General features: G+C 39.2%; 1 protein-coding gene across 12 annotated transcripts in view; it reads left to right on the top strand.

Moving 5' to 3' along the window:
- Positions 1 to 22,899, top strand: part of DPF3 (double PHD fingers 3) — a 274,774-nt gene that overhangs the window by 110,657 nt on the left and 141,218 nt on the right. For all 12 annotated transcript variants that reach the window (XR_009152573.1, XR_009152574.1, XR_009152576.1 and 9 more), the window contains exon 2: positions 16,164 to 16,324. Coding sequence is in view for 3 of the 12 variants with exons in the window: in XM_058161947.1 (XP_058017930.1) it covers positions 16,164 to 16,324 (161 nt within the window). In the remaining 9 variants the exon portion in view is untranslated. The remainder of the gene's footprint in view (positions 1 to 16,163; positions 16,325 to 22,899) is intronic.

Here is a 22,899-nt window from a genome sequence, read left to right as displayed (position 1 = left end):
TTAATATTTTCTCTTTCTTGCCATATTAAAATATGCAAGTTGATAACTATTTTTGAGGAGGGACGCGGTGGCTCAGGAGCTAGGACGTTGAGCTTGTCGATCAAAAGGTTGGCAGCTCAGCGGTTCGAATCCCTAGTGCTGCTGTGTAACGGGGTGAGCTCCCGTTACTTGTCCCAGCTTCTGCCAACCTAGCAGTTTCGAAAGCACATAAAAATGCAAGTAGAAAAAATAGGGACCACCTTTGGCGGGAAGGTAACAGTGTTCCGTGCGCCTTTGGCGTTGAGTCATGCTGGCCACATGACCACGGAGATGTCTTTGGACAGCATTGGCTCTTCGGCTTTGAAACGGAGATGAGCACCGCCCCCTAGAGTCGGCAACGACTAGCACGTATGTGCGAGGGGAACCTTTACCTTTTTAACTATTTTTGATTTTCTTTGGAATATCATGTAAGGCTTTCTAGGAACTTTAGAGACAGTGACATCACATTTGGAACATCAGCTATTAGAATATTTTTCCCCACTGACTTATTTTAGAGAAATTATAGCAATTCACTACAGTTTAATCATTAATTTTTTTACTTTCTTTGCCTATACCACTGGCATTGCAAACACAGATATTTGTTAGAAGACTATTACTAATAGTATATAAACATTTTCTACTACCCCAGTCTGTTCCTTTTGTCATAGTTTCGGAAACTAAATGACTTGATAGGTAAACTAGTCAAGGTAAAGAAATGACCCCCACAATGCACCTAACCATTTACTTATTATTTTTCTTCTACTGTGCAAAATGAACAAGTAGACTTTAAACCTGTGCCATCTCTGCAAGATAAATCACAATCCAAGAAGGCTTCTCTTTTTCACTTTCATTTCTACAGTTATTTTCTAGCTACTCCAATCCCCCAGATAAAGAATGTTTGTCCCTTGCTATGATAAAATTTTGACATTGTCAACTCTAACAGGGAGTTAGTGGTATAGTATTGGCATCTTGGCAAACCACCTTTGCCCTTATCTTGTCAGGTTAACTTACGGTTAACTTAATCCATTCAGTCTAGGAGAGCCTTCCACCATCTGTTTCCCCACCCCCACCCCCTGGCTGTGTTAAGTCTGCAGTTCCCAGAATTCCCAGCTTGCACAGGAACTGCAGCCCTGACACTCCTGGAAGATGTCAGATTGGAGAAGAGACAAAGAAAATATATTCCAGCTTGGGCCATAGTTTCACGTGATATCAGCAGGCTATGAAATTGTCCTCCTTGAATGCAAGGGGAACAAAAGTGATTGCGAACTGCTCACAATATTCTGTCTATAACAAATGTAAGCAATGGAATAAATTGTCAGATAACATGTTCAAGTGGGCTTTCTCTCCCTCCCTCCCTCCCTCCCTCCCACGTATAGTAAATTACTATACAGCTGACAATTAAAATAGTCCTCACACTTCCTTTCTTCTGATCCACTGTTAAATTGTGATTTTTTTTATTCTACAGGGATAGCTGTGTGGCAGTTGGTTTATCAAAAGTCGAAAGACTTGTACGACAATTTGTCATGCCACTGTCCTGCACGGTAGAAATAAGTATTTTTAACATAATTTTTGCACTAAGCACACATGCATACCAGGGAGACAATTATCCGAATATATTTGCTTTCTATGTGTTTTGGAATAGAAAATCAGATGTGATCTCCTTGTTATTAAAATATTTGGTGTCCAATGAACAGAAGCTTTAAGAGAGAATAAGAGAATAATGAAAATAAGTTCCACTTTACGCAGCAGTAATGATGCATAGAATTTTACAATTTCCCATTCTTTTGTAATTTAATTTTATATGTTAGAATAAACGTATTTGGAAAGCAAAACCATATAGTCTTAGTGAGTGGAAGCCGCACTTAGGAGTTTGGAGATAGCGTGGATTTTTTATTTTTCCAAAAATATTCTGGTTGTTACTCAAGTTTGAAGGTAATAGTTAAAGATATATTTTTAAACAAACAAAAAAATGAATAATGGACTTTCCATTGAGGGGGATTTTCATTAAAGTTAACTATGGTTGAAAGAAACTGGATCAATTGGTAATTGTGGTCTTGGGTAGCTCATAAAAAATAGCTTAAATTAAATTGAATTTTACTGGGAATTTTGGTCAGTGTTCCATTTTCTCCCAGCTGCTGCATGAGGAGAGGAGAAAGAGACACAAAAACATGTGAAGTGCAATATGCACTTTCAGGCACATAGAGTTAACAATGCCTTCACATCTAGTAGCTAGTAGATGTGTCTACTAGTAGTCCTTGACTTACAAGCAGTCACTTAGTGGCCAATTGAAATTACAATGGACCTCAAGTGGACGTATGTTATCTGGGACATCCCACCTTTGTTTTCCTAAACTGTGATTTTCATAATACAGATGATTAGGATTACAGTGGCGGTTTCAAACTGAGCATAGCAACCCAAGGGGAGAAATGTTCCTGCTTTGTTGGAGTTGCTGGGGTTTCTGATCCTGGTCTAAGAAAGGAGACAGCATCCAAAGACTATTGACCAGAGGTGTCAAACTTACGTCATCATGGCGGTATCACATGACGTATTGGGATTTTTACCCCCTACAGGCCGGGAGTTTGAAAGCCTTGCTATAGACAGATGTTTCTAGCAAGGAGGCAGCCTGGAGGTTTATGGAAACTGCAGTCTTTCTTCAGAAACTATATTTATTAGGAAGTGAGATAAAGTTAGAGAATTTTAGGAGGTGTTTCTTAGCATCTGGATGCCCATGTTCTGAAAACGTGGAAACTGCCAGTTCATGAACTATATCTTCCACTACCTGATGTATTGGCTCTGTTTGTACAACAGTGTGATTCACAACCTAGCCAACCCTATTGTAGACTAAGATGTTATGCACATCCTGCCCATCATTTCGTTTGAGATTCCTGTCCCAGAAGCTCTAACCTGGTTGCATTTTGAATTGTGATTGAGATGGAAATAAATTGGTCCCACTGCCCGCCCTTAACTGAAAAAATAAGGTTGAGGCTCCCTTTACAGTATTCAAGATTCTGTACTTCCCTACCTTTAATTCTTTCATTAAAATTCCTCTTTGAAGTTTGTGAGATTCTGACTTTCTTGATTTGTACCCAGTAGTACAAGGCTTGACACTGTCCAGAGGCTACATAAATCACATAAACAATTGACAAATATGTAATTTCCAGGTTGACAGACATTCAGGAGAACAGACAAACTTTTACCCATGTGTTCAGTTAAATCAAGGTTTCAGTATACATTTAAGCTTGGAGTTCAATACATATTTATTAATATATAGTCATATTAAGTAATTCTAATTAGTTCACTAGATTATCACTGCACGTTGCCAAACAAACAAACAAACAAAAAAGAAAAAGAAACAAAGCACACATACCTCAAAAGGTGTCATGAAGTGGCATAAAATTAGCACTTGTTAATTTTAAAGCGAATAAATAAAATAGAATAGAATCTAGAAGGGACCTTGTAGGTCTTCTAGTCCAGCCCCCTGCTCAGGCAGGAGAACCTATACAATCTCAGACAAGTGACTGTCCATTAATTTGGAAATAGTTACAGTACTTGAAACAACAATGTTATACTCGCACGAGCTCATGTAATCTTCCTTTCTGCTTAGCCAACATACCAAGGTTAGGTATGTATAACTTCAAGAGCCAAGTTTATCATCCATATGGGTTTTCCTCATCAAACCATAATAGGATTGCATGATTTTTCTCATATAAGCCAATATATATATATAAAAAATACAATTGACTCATTTGAGTCAAAGTGCGTATTTTTAATTTATTTTTTCAGTTTCTAGTACAGGTAGTCCTCGACTTACAACCACAACTGAGCCCAAAATTTCTGTTGCTAAGTGAGATATGTGTTAAGTGAATTTTGCCCCATTTTATGACTTTTTTTTGCCACAGTTGTTAAATGAATCACCGCAGTTGTTAAGTTAGTAACATGGTTGTTAAGAAAATCTGGATTCCCCATTGACTTTGCTTATCAGAAGGCCACAATAACAGTCGTAAGTGTGAAAAACGGTCATACTGTAAGTCACTTTTTTCAGGGCCATTGTAACTTTGAACAGTCACTAAATGAACTGTTGTAAGTTGAGGACTATCTGCATGCATTTCATTTCTGATGCATACCACAATGCAGCAAAAATAATATGCTACAACAACAGTAATTTTAATGAATAATTAAAAACTAAAGTTGTGTAAAATGTTAGCAATGCTACACCCAGCCTGATGGAATTCTTATATTCTTGTCTACATCTCAGCATTAGACTTCTCAATGGAGGGAGGGAGTAAAAGGAGTACAGATGCCACCATTGGGAATATTTTGGTCACCCAGTTCATTTGTAGATATCTGTGAAAGCAGAATGTCAGCTTTCCTCAGTTGACAGACTAAAGACATTAGGCTCGTAAGGCTGATCTATGCTTATGGTGGATGGTTTCGGAAACAAATGCTTCTGGAGATAACCTGATTTCAGACCATTGGCAGAGATAGTAGTGTTATTAGCCAGGGTTTCTGAACAGCATATAGCTCTTTAATCCTTTTTTTGCACCTGTCAAATTTCTTCAACAAGAAGTGGAAGTAAAAAACATACCAAAGCAGGTTCGTACACTTTGGGTTAGACTTCGTACAAATCTGTTCCTCAAGTCTAGTCCTACCCGCACACATTTTCCTGGAACTTCTGACCTATTAACTTTCTGACCTATTAACATTCCATGCACTTATCTTCCAAGGAGTTTACAACCATCCTTTTAGAGAGTTCTAAATAAGGCTAATATCTTGAATGAAAATATTGGTCCTTTTCCATGAAATTTTCCCACAGGTGAGCCCAGTGTTTACTTTTCACAGATACAGATGTGGCTAATGAATAGAAATAACCGGGATGCTTTTTATTGTATTATTATAGGATTTGAGATGGCCTTATATTTGTGGGCAGATATTATTAGTGTAGTGTAATTCAACGATGTTAGTTTGATAGACAAAAGAGAGAGGTGAATTTAAAATAACGTTTTCTCGCTAAAGGGAATCTCCTTAAAAGAGCAGAAATGTTAATTTTCAGTCTTTTGTATTTTTTTAAGTGATAATAATGTATTGGATGAGACTGCTAAAATTGGTTTTAGCCTTTCATTATGTATGCTGATTGTATTTCTTATGCATTATCAAATTCTATTACTGAAAATCTATTCAAGGGAGGTAGATGTTTAAATATATCTTTGTATTTGTTTTGTTGAAGGCCAGACTCCGGAGCAAAATAAAATCTAATTATTACACTAATGCAAATTTATTTATTATAGAGTTGTTAAATATAATTGTAGCTTACGAGAATCATATTGCAAAGCCAAAATTATTTCACTGCATGAAGCTAGTCATTTGAGGACAGTATTACATAGTTTAAACGAATTTCTTTTCAGTTTCGCAAACTTGCAGTGTGACAGACAAATTATAAAATTATGGGACTGGATTATGCCTTAAATTCAGGTATGCTAGACAAATCCAAAGAAAAGCAATGAATTACCATAATCCATTTTGCACATTGTCTACCATATACTGGCATCTGTGGGGGTGAGCAAGTGGGGAAAGGGAAATGATGAAATATGCATTATAATGTCAGCATGTAAATGACATGAATTATGTCCTTGCACTAGATATCATGATGTCCTTACACCACTTAACATAATTAAATTGCACCATTTAATTGTACCATCATGACAATTACACTGTCTTTTGATGTCCTTGGTACAGATGCCACTGGGGCCATTATAAAGGTTCTGTAAATCAGTAATGAAATATATATATATCCAGCATTTGGTATTCATTATTTGCTAGATTAATTTCCTATTACCTTCAACAGGAGCTTAAGGACTCTCTCCTCTCAGGTTGAGTTAAGTCATCCATGGTTGAAAATGGACTTGAATTTAAGAGTCCTTAATCTTAATCCAACATTTTAACCTAATATTGTTAATCCAACATCTTTATCACACTGCTTCTAATGTGAGATATGATGCCCACAGAAGGGGAGTTGGTATGCTGGACTAATCCCATTGTTCTCAAGTGCTTGAACCAAAGTGCCGAAAACCACTGTCCTGTGGTCTCCTAGTGAACAGCAGCTCTCTGGAGCACATATGGGCAATCTCCCATCCTCTCCCTTATCCAAAGAGGTTTCAGGAAAGTCTTCAATTCCTTGGTTTTTGTCATCTTCATTAACTCTTCTTTCACAGAGATATCTTTAGTCCACCAAACCTTGCCTGGCAGTCCAACAAATCAGTATAATCGTATAATAATGACATTATACCTATAATCATGACAAGCTGTCTATTAAACAGGAAGAACTCTGTATACAAAGTGTGATATTTTCCCTTTACTAGAATAGATGTCCTTAAAGATTGTTTTTATTGAACTGTCTTGTCAGTAATGCTTTCACTTGTCAATGGGTGATCTATCACCTCCAAAGGCATGGAATAATCCTGTTTAAGCATCCATATTAATTCAGTTCCTTTGTTCCAGTTCATAGATTCAACAACGATTACAAAAAAGTGCCAGCTTTTGAATTTTCAGTTTTCTTCAAAATAGATTTTACAAAAAACAGATTACTGTTGAAAAGGAGAGAAAAGGAAAGGGGAAGGAACTAGGCTCCCTTGCTACCTCTATAGCTAGATGTGAGAAGAATGCACAGCTTTTTACATTAACTCTTGCATGCTATGATTTCAATTTCTTTCTCTAGTCTACTGGTAATATTATATCTTTGCCATTTTTCCATGACTTCAAAGTTGGCCAATAAAGGTTGTAGTTTTCATATTATTTAAGGTATATGCCTTCTGGTGGAAATCCTTTTAATCTTGACTTAATTTAATTTAATTTAATTTAATTAATGTATATGATTATATGTGAATAAACTGGAGGTTTATTCCAATCAGAACTTTGGTGGGACCGAACCCCACTGTTCTTTTTCTTAACACACGAAAGCTACTGGAAGAGGAAAAGCAGCTATCCATTAATAGCAATAGCACTTAGACTTATATACCACTTCACAGAGCTTTATAGCCTTCTCTAAGAGGTTTACAGAGTCAGCATATTGCCCTGAATAATTTGGGTCCTCATTTTACCGACCTTGGAAGGATGGAAGGCTGAGTCAACCTTGAGTCGGTGGGAATCGAACTGCTAAACTGCAGTCAGCCGGCAGTCAGCAGAAGTAGCTTGCCGTACTGCATTCTAATCACTGCGCCACCTTGGTTTTTAAGAGTATTTTGGTGTTTCTTAGAAAGGAATAAGTGTTACCATTTTTCCTGCATTGACTATATTGGCAGCATCTCTCTACTTTGGCCCTGCTACATGGCTGTTAACACATAGCAGCAGTTTGGTTGGCTTTCCTTCTGTAGAATGTGTCACTGCTGTTTGCTTCTGGATATGAAATGTATGAGGAAAGCTAGATGATGTTGCACTTGATTTAGCTTGCCAACCTTATCTGATTTGTCTGCTAAAGAAGGAATTTTGAAACTCAGTTAATGGCTGAGGGACTGAATTCTTGATCCATTTGATTGTATAGTTACAGGATTCGTGTTATATGGAACATTTTAAAAAGACTAAAGCTTTTGTGTGTTCATCCTCTGCGCACTCTCAACAAATTTCTGCAGTAGATTAAAGTTGGAAGTAGAGGAATGAATCATTTGTTGAAGGAGTTGAAGTCATTTTGCCCTGCCTGTAAATTAATGGAGAGAGAGGGGGAGAGAGAGAGAGGGAGGGAGGGAGGGAGGGAGGAGGGAGGGATGGAGAGAGAGAGAGAGAGAGAGAGAGAGAGAGAGAACACCCTAGTAGTGGATTTGCAGATAAATGTTCAGTCAGGAACATCCATAAGAAGGGGTTTCTAAAAGTCAAGATGGACGCTGTGAATGCATAATTGAACCTTTACTCTCTTTTCCCCCACAAATCTTGCGCATGTAATGCTTACAAAAAGAGATATATCTTTGGCTGCGCAGTTGCAATCACCATTTTGACCTGCCCTGGTAAACTGCACTGCTGGCAATTCTTCTAATTAGCGTTCCTGTTGCTTTGCTGACCAAAATGTGAAGCTAAAATATTGTTTTTTTGCTTAAGGTCGGATAGTAAGTCCATGAGAAAGATTTGAGCCTCTTATCTTTTGTGGCCGCCCCACCAAGATGCTAATATTATTATACAGTGTACTTGAAACTTTGCCGTAATAATAAATATCAGGAATAGAAAAAAAAATAAGGGGAAGAACAGCTATAGGAATGGCATTTATCAAAAAGTCCTGTAATTAACAGCAAACTCTGTTAAAGTTCGTGTTAAAACTTCTGTCTTTGTAGTATATACTAAATAACTTTAGTTCATTTGGTTTGTTCAGTCTGGTTGAGTAAAAAGCATTAGTCTAGCAAGCATTTAAGCAATAGCTGCATATTAGCCTAAATAAATTATATTTGCTGTTTGCAGCCTGTAAACCCTGAGCACTTATCAAATAAATCAGTTATTTCACAATTATCTATTTTGCTGCTTGCTCTGTAAATATTCTTTCGTGACGTCAGTAAATAATCATGAGGGCAAGCATTTTTGTGGGGATTTTTTAAAATAGTTCTGATTAGTTTGGAAAACAGATAAGGCAACCTGGGACCCATAACAATGGTCCCAGTGTGGCTTCAACAGAATGCCAGCCCAGTTCAACCACCTGACATTGTCTATAGCAATGTTTCTTAAACTTGGCAACCTTAAGATGAGGGGACTTCAGCTCCCAGAATCCCCCAACCAGCAAGGAGAATTATGTTGCAGTCCATCCATCTTAAACGTGCCAAGATTGAGAAATACTGTCCTAATTTGTTGACATTCCTCAGCTATTTTTCAATTAGCAGAACTGAAAACATGGTCACTCCAAGGCTGTGCAAGACATTTGAGAGAGATGCTTCACTGAGGACACCAGACAGTCCTTTGGATGGCTTGCATAGCTGCTTCAAAGGCAGTCCTCTCCATTTGCTTGTGCAAGTGTGCATGCACAAGCATTTCTGCTTGGCACACTCACTGCTAGCGTGCTTCTCTGATTGTTCTGTTAGGCTTCAAGCAGCAGGTTCTTTTTTTGTGGCTTTCTTTGAACTTTGCTTACCGTTCTAACAGGGAGACAATTGAGCAGATGATTTTTCAAATACATTATTTTAAAATTGCTTGAAATTATTTGCTGACCTACAAATAACTTTTTCAGCCATCGGTTGATAACTGCCAGGCCTTTCAATTTTTCTGCAACATTTTTTTTCTGCCTAGAGCAAAACTGGACTTTAAACAATCCTCGACGCTGCCAGTTTAAAGAAAACATTTAGTTTCAAAAACTTAGTTTTATTTTTAGGCATTCAACTAAAAATAATCCCTTGAAGGGAGTGCTGTAGTTTATCATTTCATTGGTTCTGTTAATACAAAGTGACGGGCACTGCTCATATTTCATTATTGGAAGGAATGCTCGGTGGGGGGGGGAGGAACTTTAAGCAAAGGGGAGCGTTTATTTTGTTTTCATTCAGTGTGCTCTCTTTGGAGTTTTATTGTGCATCTTCATTTCAGCAGGGAAAGAAATTTGAGATAATACTGATAAATGGAATGTACTATGAAGGGGGAGACGGGAAATAAAATGTTCGGTTTCCTTCTGAATTAAATTTAAAATGTGCATATTTTCCATCTTTAATTATAGCTTTGATTCGGAGTCATGGCTTTGTAGTCGGGCTTGAGTTTTATTGCTTTCCTTTTCTCCCACTCCCCACCACAAGTTTTTAATTGAAAACAGGGGGTTAAAGAAGCACCCTGGGAGTTCTGTGTAGCGTACTGTCTTGGGAGGCTGGCATTGCCTTACACAGCTTGCATTTCCTTCATGCTGTCCCTCTCCTTTACTATCCTATCCTGCTTTGCTTGTAGTGTCACTAGGAATTGAGTCCATTTTGTAGGACCAGTTTTCCTGTACTCTTTGATTGCGGGAAAAACCCAAGAATTATTACCACAATTTCTGGTGACATTTTGTGTGCTTTTATTGTTTATGCCACAGACAAATTCAACTGTAGGTATTAATCTTTAATCTTCCCTGCCCCTTGGCTTTAGTTAACAGTAAACTCCTGGTAGTTAGGTATCTTGTTTATCATGCAGGTTTTTTTAAATATTTTTTTTATTTTATAAACAAACAAACATTTAATACATCAGTCATTCCTTCCGTGTGACATCTCGGTGTTTTCTTCATGGCTCCATCTTTTTGTTGTTTCTTCTTTCTTCATTTCAATTTGATCTATTACAATTTTTTCACAAGTACCATTATACCATTTTCTTACATAACTATCAATTGCTCATCTATATCTTTTTTCTAACCAATGGTAAAATTGATCCCATATCTTAAAGTATTCTGAATCCTCTCTTTCGTTGGTTTATCATGCAGTTTTTGAGGGAACTTGCCACAAATGGTGGTCTTAGTTTAAGCAGGGAGGTGGGGGGAAAGAAAAGGAGAACAAGGGTGTATTTATGTGTGATTGCTCTGTGGCCTTTAGAAAATAGAATTGGTAATTCATTTCCCAGCGGCTGAAAAAATTAGAATTGCATCTGCATTTTCATATATATGGTGCTATGTTTCTGACTTGGAAAAGGTGGACCAATCTTATTTGTACAGATCATCCGACCTGTATTGTGCTCGAAATCAAATCTGTGCTTCATGAGTAAATAGCAATAGCACTTAGACTTATATACCACTTCATAGTGCTTTACACTATGGTAAATGGTTTACACAGTCAGTGTATTGCCCCCAACAATCTGGGTTCTCATTTAACTGACCTTGAAGGATGGAAGGCTGGGTCAACCTTGAACCCAGTCAGGATCGAACTCCTGGCAGTGAGCTGAATTAGCCTGCAATACTACACTGTGCCACCATGGCTCATAGGTAAAGAGAAAAATATTTAGTGCGTAATGATAATTGGATCTGTACTCCAAGAGCAGATGTAGCATCAGGATGCTCACAATGCTTATAAAGACACATAGCATTATGAGTCTCTTTCTTATTGGTTTAACGTGTGCTTTTGTGTTATATAATTAAACTTTACATTTTCACACATACAAAGACTCTTTGTCCCTAGTGTTAGTGTTGTCCCTTGTTCTTAGTTGTGAAGTTGTGTCCGACCCATCACAACCCCATGGACAACGTTCCTCCAGGCCTTCCTGTCCTCTACCATCCCCTGGAGTCCATTTAGGCTCACGCCAACTGCTTCAGTGACTCCATCCAGCCACCTCATTCTCTGCTGTCCCATTCTTCTTTTGCCCTCAATCGTTCCCAGCATTAGGCTCTTCTCCAGTGAGTCCTTCCTTCTCAGTGTGTCCTTCCTTTGTTCCTACACAGTCTGTTAAAGTGCTAACTAGTCACTTTTCTTTTCTAGAATGTCCTGACAGCGTATGGATTTTTTGTTCTTTGTTTCATTGTACACAGCCTGTCTGTTTAGACAGAGAGCTTCTTATTGATGCTGACAATGGCATCTCCCAGGCAAGGCTAAATTGTAGTTCCTCATCTTTTGCTTTCTCCTAGTGCATCTTTTCATCACCGCTTTCCACAGTCAACACATCTTTCCCCATACAACCCCCTTTCTCTTTCAGTTTCACCTTTTCCTCTCATTTGTTTGTTAGAATTATATCCAGTCCTCCAAGAGCTCAAGGGGCTGCATGTAACTCATTTTCCATCTTCCTCCAAGGCATGGTTGGGTTGCCCAGTCCAACAGTTTTCTTGACAACGAGACTGATGTAGGTAAAGTATATCTCTACTTAGTTCCCTTCTCTGAGCTTCTCACTGGTAAATATTATGAGACAAGAGAGCCAGGTATCTGTCAGCCCTTTGAATTAGTCCAGACAAGAAGCACTAACCATGAATACTAATACTACCTTTATTCAGAGGTGGGTTTCAGCAAGTTCTGACCAGTTCTGGAGAACCGGTAGCATATATTTTGAGTAGTTCAGAGAACCGGTAGTAAAAATTCTGACTGGCCCCACCCCCATCTATTCTCTGCCTCCCAGTTCCCAGCTGATCAGGAGGAAATAGGGATTTTGCAGTATCCTTCCCCTGGAGTGGGGTGGGAATGGAGATTTTACAGTATTCTTCCCCTGCCACGCCCACCAAGCCACGCCCACCAAGCCATGCCACGCCCACCAAGCCACACCCACAGAACCAGTAGTAAAAAATTTGGAACCCCACCACTGCCTTTATTGTAAGTAACAAAACCTTGCATGTTGGAAATTAAGTCCCCTCTTGTACTTTTACTGTCCAGAAAACTAGGGACGGTCCGTTCTGAGATGCTTCCTCTGCCCTCCTTTTGCTTATCTTGGGCTGAGATAACTTTTACATGGTGGTTGGCTACTCTGTGGCTCTTCCCCCTCTCTCCCAAGGCCATTCCTACATAACTTGTTCTATTCAGTTGAGAGGTTTTTCACCACTATTAAAGGCATCAGGGTAGAGGTATCTGCTGGCGACCGTCTCATTCTGAGTAATAAATTAGTCTAATTCCACTTCAGGGCTGAGGTTAGGGTCACAAGATTTCACCGAACCCTTCTTTTTCTACTAGACAATGCTGAGAGTTTACCATGCCCCAGCTGGATCAAATCAGACCCTCACCTTTTCTTTTTGGAAAAGGGAAGCAAGGCCTGGCAGAAGTTGGCTACTGCAGTGCTCACGGGTTTCAGCTAGAGTGTAACGTACGTGGCTCTGTTTCAACCATCTCCCACATTCATCAGAGAAAGCACAGGTGACAAATGTGGCTGACTTCGATAAGAAAGGCTCTTGAGATATTTTGTCTGAGAGTCTCTCCTTCAGCCATGCTTTCCATTTCGAGGGTGACTTTCTGGCTTTCATCCGGTGAAGAGAATTGCCTCAGACAAGATGGCAGCAGGAGGATCCCTTGCAACTCTTCTTTTTGGATTCAGAGATTTGTTACCATTGTAGAAGGAAAGGTAGTAAACATTATTTCCTCTTTCCTCCATGGAGAATAGAATACAATTGATGTTAGTGTGGATTTCTCTCCCTAAGACCTTCAGTCTTGATTCAGTTCCCAAGCCCTGATGGAACTTTCTCTTACTTGTTCCTTCTCCATGTTAGAGTCCCTTGCTTTTTAATAATCCAAGTGCATCATATACTTCTTCTTTTCATTATTTGCAAAAAGGAGAGCAGACGCAGCATAACATTGCAGGGATTCTAGGTCTACCTAGTTTGAAACTTATGTATAGCTTGAAAATTTAAAAAAATCATGCAAGCTACATTATTTTGCAGCATATATCCACCTCTGATTCCTAACAGATTTAATGGGAAAGACTTACTGAATGGAAATTGTGAGCCCTGAAATTTAATAGGTCTGGAGCTGTTATTATGTTAATATTCTAGTTTCAGGAAAGACGGAGTATAAACTCAACTTGAAGCAGCTTGTTCAGAAAGAAATTCCTTTCCTTTCCTTTCCCCTCCCCTCCTCCTCTCTCCCTTCCTTCTTCCTCTCTCCCTCCCTTTCTTCCTCCTTCCTTCCCTCCTTCCTTCCCTCCCTCCCATCCTTCCTCTCTCCCTTCCTTCCTTCTCTCTCCCTCCCTGCCTTCCTTCCTTCTTTCCTTCCTCTCTCCTTCCTCCTTCCTTCCTCTCTCCTTCCTTCCTCCCTCCCTCCTCTCCTCTCCTCTCTCCCTCCTCTCCCTCCTTCCTCCTCCCTCCTTCCTCCTCCTCCTCCTTCCTCTCCTCCCTCCTCCTTCCTCCTTCCTTCCTTCCTCCTCCCTCCTTCCTCTCTCCTTCCTTCCTTCCTCTCTCTCTCTCCCTCCTTCCTCCTCCTCTCTTCCTCTCCCTTCCTCCTCCCATCCTTCCTCTCTCCTTCCTTCCTTCTCTCTCCCTCCTGCCTTCCTTCCTTCTTTCCTTCCTCTCTCCTTCCTCCCTCTCTTCCTCTCTCCTCTCCTCCTCCCTCCCTCCCTCCTCCTCTCTCTCCCTCCCTCCTCTCTCTCCCTCCCTCCTCCTCCTTCTCTCTCCTCTCCTTCCTCCTCTCTCTCCTCCTTCCTCCTCCCTCCTTCCTCTCTCCCTCCCTCCCTCCTCTCTCCTTTCCTCCCTTCCTTCCTCTCTCCCTTCCTTCCTCCCTCCCTCCCTTCCTCTCTCCCTTCCTTCCTTCCTCCCTCTCTCTCTCCCTCCCTTCCTCCCTCCCTCTCTTCCTCTCTCCCTTCCTCCCTCCATCCCTCTCTCCCTTCCTCCCTCCCTCCCTCCCTCCCTTCCTTTCTCCCTTCCTTGCTTCCTCCCTCCCTCCTTCCCTTCTGGAGAGGAATGCACCCTTTGAAGGAATGCATAAGATAGCCATTAGTTCAAATGACAAGCTTTCAGTTTGCTGGCTGATGCCTGTGTCAGCATAAACAATTGTCCACAAAGAAGTGTACTTGTCTTCAGCTAAATTATATAATTGCTTGTCAGGTGGAAATTGTTAAAGGAATAAGAGATAATGATGAAATGGGCACTGATGTTTAAACCCAGTTTTGTTTCTTCTCCTCTTTTCCCTAAAAAGGTTCTGAACATGCATTTTTTTAGATGTAATTCATGCAGGAGCCCTCTCAAGGACAGCTGTACTGAACAGAGAGAGGTGCATCAGATTGCATGTGCTGGAAGCAGTGAGGGTGGTGGGGTGGAGAAATATAGAAAAGTGGGGGAGTGGGAGACTCATGTGTGTCATACAGCCTTCCAGTAGCTGGTAGATCTTGGCTATACTGTCATCTGCTTCAGAATAAAATTCAGCCACAAGTGCTGTCAGCTTTGCATATGAAACTGGAGAGGGTGGTATATAATCCATCATTTCAGGCAGCATCTTCTTTTGTGCCAGCTCCGGATTGAGGCAGTTTGGACCACTGCTGTTTTTTCCTTCTTGTGCGTCAATTGGCATGGCTGCCTTCTGTGCCACCTGGACCACTGAATCCTCGGTGAAACAGCAGGGAGGTTTGGGATGCATTTTCATTTAGTACAACAATGCCCAGTTTTGAAAGCTGTTAAAAATGTCAGCTGATCTTGTGCTAAATCATATTTTATAATCTTAATGGTTCACTGTGGTTATATGATAGACAATATACGAACAATACTCTAGACTTCTGTCAAAGTCAACCCCAACCCATTTGGTTTGTTTATTGGATTTATACCTTGCCTCTCTATCAGTTTACCAATCAAAGAGATAAGAAAAATAGGGGAGATGAGAGAGGGATCTTCTTTCCTTCCTTCCTTCCTTCCTTCCTTCCTTCCTTCCTTCCTTCCTTCCTTCCTTCCTTCCTCTCCTTATGACTTAGACTTTGGCTGATCCTAAACTGGCAAATTTCCAAACTTTCCAGGAAACAAGATTTTCAGAGGTTTTGGAGAAGAGATGCAAAATTGAAGATAGAGAAATGAAACAAGGTTCTGGATAAAGAGGGTGCAGTATCTTTTTGGGGTAGGGAGGGGGGATGAGGGAGAAATCAGCTACAAGGCAGATTATTTTGTTTACACTTTATTTGTTTATATGTTTTTGTCTACTCTTACTCAGTTTAAAGGTCCAGTGGCTGTTAATGCCAAGGATACCAATCCGAGCTGCAAAAACATGTTCATGGATGAACATACTTCTTTAAATTATTAGAGATTGCCCTGATTTTTGTAGTTCAGGTGTGAGAGCCTTTGTTAGAAATGGAGACAGCTAAGAAGGGAGGAGTGATTGCAGAATGCCCAAGTGATAAGAGTCCAGCAGATTATATTGAAGGAGAATTTGGTGATTTTAAAATCTCTGTAATACTGTCTGTCATCTGATAACTCTAAAGCATCTTCAGGCAAGAAGTGACAGAGAGAGTTGACTTATCAAAGGACTGAATCTCCCTTTTTTTTTTCTTTTCTCACATTCAGCATATAGACTTTTGCAGTGACCTGCAAAATTTAGAGTATTAAATAAATGGAACAAGTCCTTTGTAGGCTATTCTGGGCGATATTACTCATGTCAAGTTTTGGGTTGGTCCTAAGCTGAAAAATAAATAACCCCACCTTTGTAAGTCAACAATCCACTATGCACATACATTTTCATTTATCTTTATCCCTTGTGTGTTACTCCATACATTTCCCCCTATTTGTGTTAGCTCATTCTTGGGGTAGATGGAGTTACTTTATGGGTGCTATGTCTTTTCTCTCTCCTCTGCAGTCTTGGGGATCAGTTCTACAAAGAAGCCATAGAGCACTGCCGCAGTTACAATTCCCGTCTCTGTGCCGAGCGCAGTGTTCGTCTTCCGTTCCTGGACTCGCAGACTGGTGTTGCTCAGAATAACTGTTACATATGGATGGAAAAGAGGCATCGAGGACCAGGTACAAATATGACCTATGGGAAGCCATGTGGCTTCCTTTACTAGGAATGTTAAAGTTCTGAGCAGCCACTTTTTGAAGAACCAGTCTAAAATGGCTGACTTGGTAACCACAGGAGATGAGTAAGTCTCGGTTATTCTCCCAGCTGCATTCTCTGTCAGTGTACAGATAAATTTTGCTCCATCCTCAACTTATATCCAGAGTTAACAACCGGTTTGCCGGAAATGTGAGCTCGCGCATGCACACACACACGCTTTGCTTCCTCACTTTTGTGCGGCTTCAAACACACAGAAAATCTTCTCAGGCAGCCATGGTGCGTAGAGCAGGTGAGGCATGGCAATCAGCTGGACTTCATGGGTGGGGAATAAAGCTAGAGAGTGAGATAAATAGGACAAGTACCAGGGTGGGTGAGCAGGCCCAGCTGGTGGGCGGAACTACCGGTTTGCCCAAACCAGCCTGAACCAGCAGCAGCCCACCTCTTCTTATATCACTCCAGCTTCTTTATTTCTATTCAATGGAAAAGCAGTACTTAACAGAACTGACAATTCAGTAAAACGTTTATTGAACAAACCCATATTTAGCAGACTTTGGATGCAATAGACAAATTTTAACTCTGGACATCCCCCCCAAATCACATACAATTTTGCTGCATCAGAGGAAGTTTGGATGAAACAGTTCAGTTTATTTTCATTTATTTTAACGAGCAATTCATATTGTCAGTATAGTGATGTCATTACACCAACAGTTTACATGATTTGTGTAATGATATCATTGCATCAACATTATATATTGATGAAAGGGATATTTTCATATTTAATAGACATTCAGATATAATGGACACCTTTCCTCATTTAGTTCCTTAAATCAAAAGTTTAACTGTGTTAAATAGAGCTCAGGGGAAACAATTTTTGAGTCACCTGAGAATAATGTACATTATTTTTCAAAAGAAAGATCTACAAATGACCACCACATCCACTAATCCACAAATTCACTAACTATTTTGAAAGATATTCAATTTGAGAAAGAGCTTGACTTGCAACTATAATGTAAAAATAAAGTGATGTATTATATGGATTTCTGTGGTTTCCTCCTTCTATTTTGCGTGTATGTGTATGCGCGTGTATGCGTGCGTGTGCGTGCAAGCAATGTAAACTGTTTCTGACTGGGAGACAATGAGGTATATACCCTTAACTTTCCCCCCTCTATTTTAAAAAGAAGTTGCAATATGGCCTTTTCTGCATAGCTTTTTTTTTTTCATTAAAAAGTTTTATTTTTACAATCATGTCAAACAACTCATCCAATGTACAGTTACCGTATATACTCGAGTATAAGCCGAGTTTTTCAGCACGTTTTTTGTGCTGAAAAACGTCCCCTCGGCTTATACTCGAGTATATACGGCTTATACTCGAGTTTTGTTTTTTTTTCTTTTTTTCACATTATACCGGCCGGCGCGAACTTGGCGGGCTTTTGCTTTAGCGCGGGGAAGCCCTGCCGGTGCAGTGAGAGGGCGGGGCGGGGGAGCCGCCAGCCTTCTCGGCCGAGGGAGGGAGGGTTTCGCCGACCGGTAGCTGCCTCATTTCCCACCCTCGGCTTATACTCGAGTCCCCAGTTTACCCCAATTTTTTGGGGTAAAATTGGGGACCTCGGCTTATACTCGGATCGGCTTATATTCGAGTATATACGGTATATACAATTAGTCGGGCTTGCCCAGTCACCCCCCCCTTTTTAACACTCTTCCCTCTTCTACCTTCTTTTACTTTCCTAACCTTCCTCTCCTTCTCTTATCTACATCCTCTCCTCCTTCCACCCTACACCTTCCTTCTCCCTTTTCTACCCCTCTTCCTTCCTCTTCTCCTCTTTCCTACCTCCTACTCTCTCTTTTCTCCCTCCCCACCGTTCTAAAATGGTAACTAGGCAGACCCGACCCTACATTAATTATATTTATACATCTTCAATAATCCCTGTACATTAATCATCACTCCATCTCTAGCCTCAACCCCCCAACTCCCCTCCCCCTTACCCCCCACCCCGACTTCCCAGAACAAAATGCAGGGTATCAAAACTAACAATCATAATCTAAAATAATTCCTAAATTATAATCTCTAGTCTCTCCACACTTAATCACACTCTCAATTCCCCCTCTCCTTCAGAAATATATCTAATACAAAATATTTCCTAAATTTACTCATATGCTATTCGATATTTTTTTATCTGATACTTATTTTGAATATAATCAATCCACATTTTCCATTCTCTGCATAGCTTTTTAATTGCTGAAAGAAGCATCCAGTGAAGACACAGAGGTCTTGGTTTAGTGGGTTACCTGAATAGATAATAATAATAAAAACTTATAGTAGGTGATTTTAAACTGAAGAATACAAAATTAAACAATATTTGTCTACATTTGTGTTTCCCTTTCTTCCATTCCGCAAGAAAATTAAGAAATATGGAGAAAAGAGAAGAAGGAAGATAGCTGCAAAGGAAATGACAGATTTCAGTTGTTCAGAGGGTCATTGTAGTGTTATCTATGAGTGTTCATTCATTGTAGATCAGGCATGTCTAACCTTTTAGCTTACTTGAGCGAAGAGGATTTTTCTTGGGCCATTTATAAAATATATAATATATTTCATGTATATAAATAAAAACTCCCTTTATTTGATATTTTTTATTATGATCTTGTGGGGCCGCATTACTAGCTGACCAGGGCTGCATGTGGCCTTTGGGTCATGGGTTGGAGATTCCAGTTCTAGATGAAAAATTCTGCCATTGTACTCCCAATATTGGATCGAATTAGGGGCAATAATATAGAAAAAGAACAACAGTCTGTTAGTCAAATGCATGACAATATTATGGTCAGTTGATAAACAATTATGCCAAACCTTTTACCTTCTCTGATTCAAGATTAAATGTGGTCACTTCAGGATGTGTAAACATTAGTTGAGTCAAAAGCCCCTGGATTCTTGTTGCACAAAATTCCAAAATTAAATTAATAATCACTATTTCTTCCATTATCTTATACAGAATGTAAAAAATGATATCTAACTGATAAATCTTGAGGGTTAGGTACTGATATATACAGAAAGAAACATCATACAATTTTCTCTTCATTCTCAAGATTATGATAAATGTGGGATCAAATCATTATTTTTTTTTTGGTACAGCATGAGTTTCTTTTCTCATTACTGTTGAGATGTAACTATGGACAGCTTGGGTTACCAAGGCTCATTTCCCAGCTGAGCAGGCCAATTGATGAGGAACAATTGACACTCTGTGTGTGGGCACATGAGAAAGCAGAATATAGGTACTTACGTTGGAATAATTGCTCCATTCTTTAGTCAAGTATTATGAGGCATTTATTATCTTCCTTTTTTTCATCTGTTATCTTTTAAGGAAACGGTTTTAGAATATTTTTATATTTTTGTTCATATATTCCTTTTTTCTCTTGAACATTTTGCTTTTGTATGTTGAATCTAGAAAGGTTAATTCTGCAGTTATGACCTAACAATGTGTTCTGGTAATCTAGTGGCATCAAATCTATCTTTGCGAGTCAGAATGAGCCTCTTGACTACAATCTGAAGAAAGCTAGGAAGGGCTTTGAGACAAGATGAAAAATGAAAAATGAAATTCAACAGTGAAAAAAGTAAGGTTCTACATTTAGGCCAAAAAAACCAAAATGCACAGGTACCGGATATGTGGTACCTTGCTCAATTGTAGTAACTGTGAGAGGGATCTTGGAGTCCTAGTGGACAACCATTTAGATATGAGCCAGCAGTGTGCAGCAGCTGCCAAAAAAGCCAACACAGTTCTGGGCTGCATAAACAGAGGGATAGAATCAAGATCACGTGAAGTGTTAATACTACTTTATAATGCCTTGGTAAGGCCACACTTGGAATATTGCATTCAGTTTTGGTCGCCACGATATAAAAAGGATGTTGAGACTCCAGAAAGAGTGCAGAGAAGAGCAACAAAGAAGATTAGGAGACTGGAGGCTAAAACATATGAAGAACGGTTGCAAGGACTCGGTATGCCTAGTTTAATGAAAAGAAGGACTAGGGGAGACATGATAGCAGTGTTCCAATATCTCAGGGGTTGCCACAAAGAAGAGGGAGTCAAACTATTCTCCAAAGCACCTGAGGGTAGAACAAGAAGCAATGGGTGGAAACTAATCAAGGAGAGAAGCAACCTAGAACTAAGGAGAAATTTCCTGACAGTTAGAACAATTAATCAGTGGAACAACTTGCCTGCAGAAGTTGTGAATGCTCCAACACTGGAAATTTTTAAGAAAATGTTGGATAGCCATTTGTCTGAAATGGTGTAGGGTTTCCTGCCTGGGCAGGGGGTTGGACTAGAAGACCTCCAAGGTCCCTTCCAACTCTGATATTATTATTATTATTATTATTATTATTATTATTATTATTATTATTATTATTATTATTATTATTATTAGACTGAAGAATAAGTCAATAAATTACTGGAAGTAAAGAAATGATATTCAATCCATAATTGCTCTCATAAATTTTACTGAGAGAAAAGTTAGCATGTGGGAAGTTTAAAAAAATCAGTTATGGGAGCTCCCTAAAATAATGATAGATACAGAAATTTTTTACTTCTGCTACTTCATTTGAGGATCCCTTCACTTTTTTCTTGCAAAACAATATCTAGGCCCTATTGACAATTTTTATGTAAGGATTGATGTATATACTCAAAGACATGGGTCTTTCCTGTAAAAATTCAATTTCTCTGATAGGTCACTGAATGATTAAATATTTAGCATCATGGTTTAGGGCTCTAAGGCTTAGGTTCTAACTTAGTCTTATCCTGGGATGTTGAATATTTTCTAACTACAGATCATCTTCTACATACCTGCATACTTCAGATAGATTGGATTTAGGCTTTAAAAAACACACATATAAGTAGCATTGACAATTTGATGGTGTAAGCCTCCCAGAGTCACCTTGCAGCAAAATTATATAAATTGTTAGTAGTAGTTTTAACTGTTTACTTGTGTCCAACTCTTGGTGACTTTATAGGCAAGTGTTCTTCATGCTAGCTTGTCAAGCACAACTTCTTTTAGTGATTGAATTTCATCTCTGTATCAGATATGATGGTATCAAGCCAATGAGTTCTTTGCTAGCCTCTTTTTCTTGATCAACTAACCATTCCTAGCATCATTGACTTCTCTGATGAATTTGCACGCATGACTTGGCCAAAGTAAATCAAATTTAGTCTTGTAATTTTGGTTTCTAATGGTGTTTCTGGTTTTATATGATTCAGCACCTCTCTGTTGGTTGTTCTGGCTGTCCATGGTTTATTCAATAATTTACGCCAGCATCACAGTTCAAAGGTGTTAATTCTTCTTCAATCAGCAGTTCTTAGTGTATAACTCTCACACCCATACATCATTATAGGGAAGACTATTGCTCTAACTAGCCTGCTTTTTGTATTTATATCAGTATCTCTGCTTTTCCATCTTATTCATGTTAAACCTTGCAGTGCAATCTAAGATTATCCTGCATTTGATTTCAGGTGTAAAACTGCCATTGTGAACAATTTTTCATCCAAGGAAGATAAATTGTCAAACAATTTCAATTTCTTCTTTCTTGATTTTAAACCTCTCATGTCCATCTGCAGCTGTTTTCGTTATCTTTATTTTCTTTAAGTTAAGACTCAATCCTACTTTTTCATTTTCATGCTTGATTTTCCAGATCATTTGTTCTTCTTTATTTTCAACCAATAATATTGTACCATCTGTGTACCTCAGATTATCTATGGTTCTTCCTCCAATCTTCACTTTCAAACCAGGCAATTCTAGGTCTAATTTCTGCACAATCACGTTAGCACACACGTCCCAAAGTTGCTTTTTCAAGAGGCAACTGGACTTTCTTGTTTTTCTTTGAAGACGTTTAGCTTCTCATCTAAGAAGCTTCTTTAATGCTGACCAGAAAGTCCAGTTGCCTCTTGAAAAAGTACCCTTGGGTCGATCATGACTTGGATGACTAAGAATCTCCATGGACCTCAGCATACAGATTGAACAAAAATGGTGATAAAATATATCCCTGTCTGATTTTGCTTACTGATCCTGAACGAATCTGTGTCTTCATAGAGTGTTCTCACTATTGCCTGCCTTAGTTGGACACCAAGATCACACAAAGCCATCCATAGCTTATTGTGTTTTATATAGTCAAAAGTTTTTCTGTAATAGATAAAACACATGTATATAGACCCTTTTGATATTTGTGTGCCTTTTCCATAATCCATTGGCAAAGTGATCTCAAGAACCACACCCCTTTCTAAAGAAAATTGTGTATCAGCAAATTCTTGATCATTTTTTTTACAAAGTAGTTCACCATTGCTTTCTCTAACCTTTCCCATTGATCCAGGCTTGGGACGATGCTGAATCAACCATATGGCTGGGTTAACAAATTAATAAAAATAAACACACAAATTGACACTGATGTATTTGTCCCCCATTCCCTTTCTCTTTGACTAATGTACAGTTCATGGCATTGCTGCTTATTTACAATAAGAAGCAAAACCAACTTTTACTTTTAAATCACTTCTCTTTTGCACCAGTCTGA

The sequence above is a fragment of the Ahaetulla prasina genome, chromosome 1, assembly GCF_028640845.1.
Source record: "Ahaetulla prasina isolate Xishuangbanna chromosome 1, ASM2864084v1, whole genome shotgun sequence".
NCBI lineage: Eukaryota > Metazoa > Chordata > Lepidosauria > Squamata > Colubridae > Ahaetulla > Ahaetulla prasina.
This window is presented reverse-complemented; position numbering and strand designations above follow the sequence as displayed.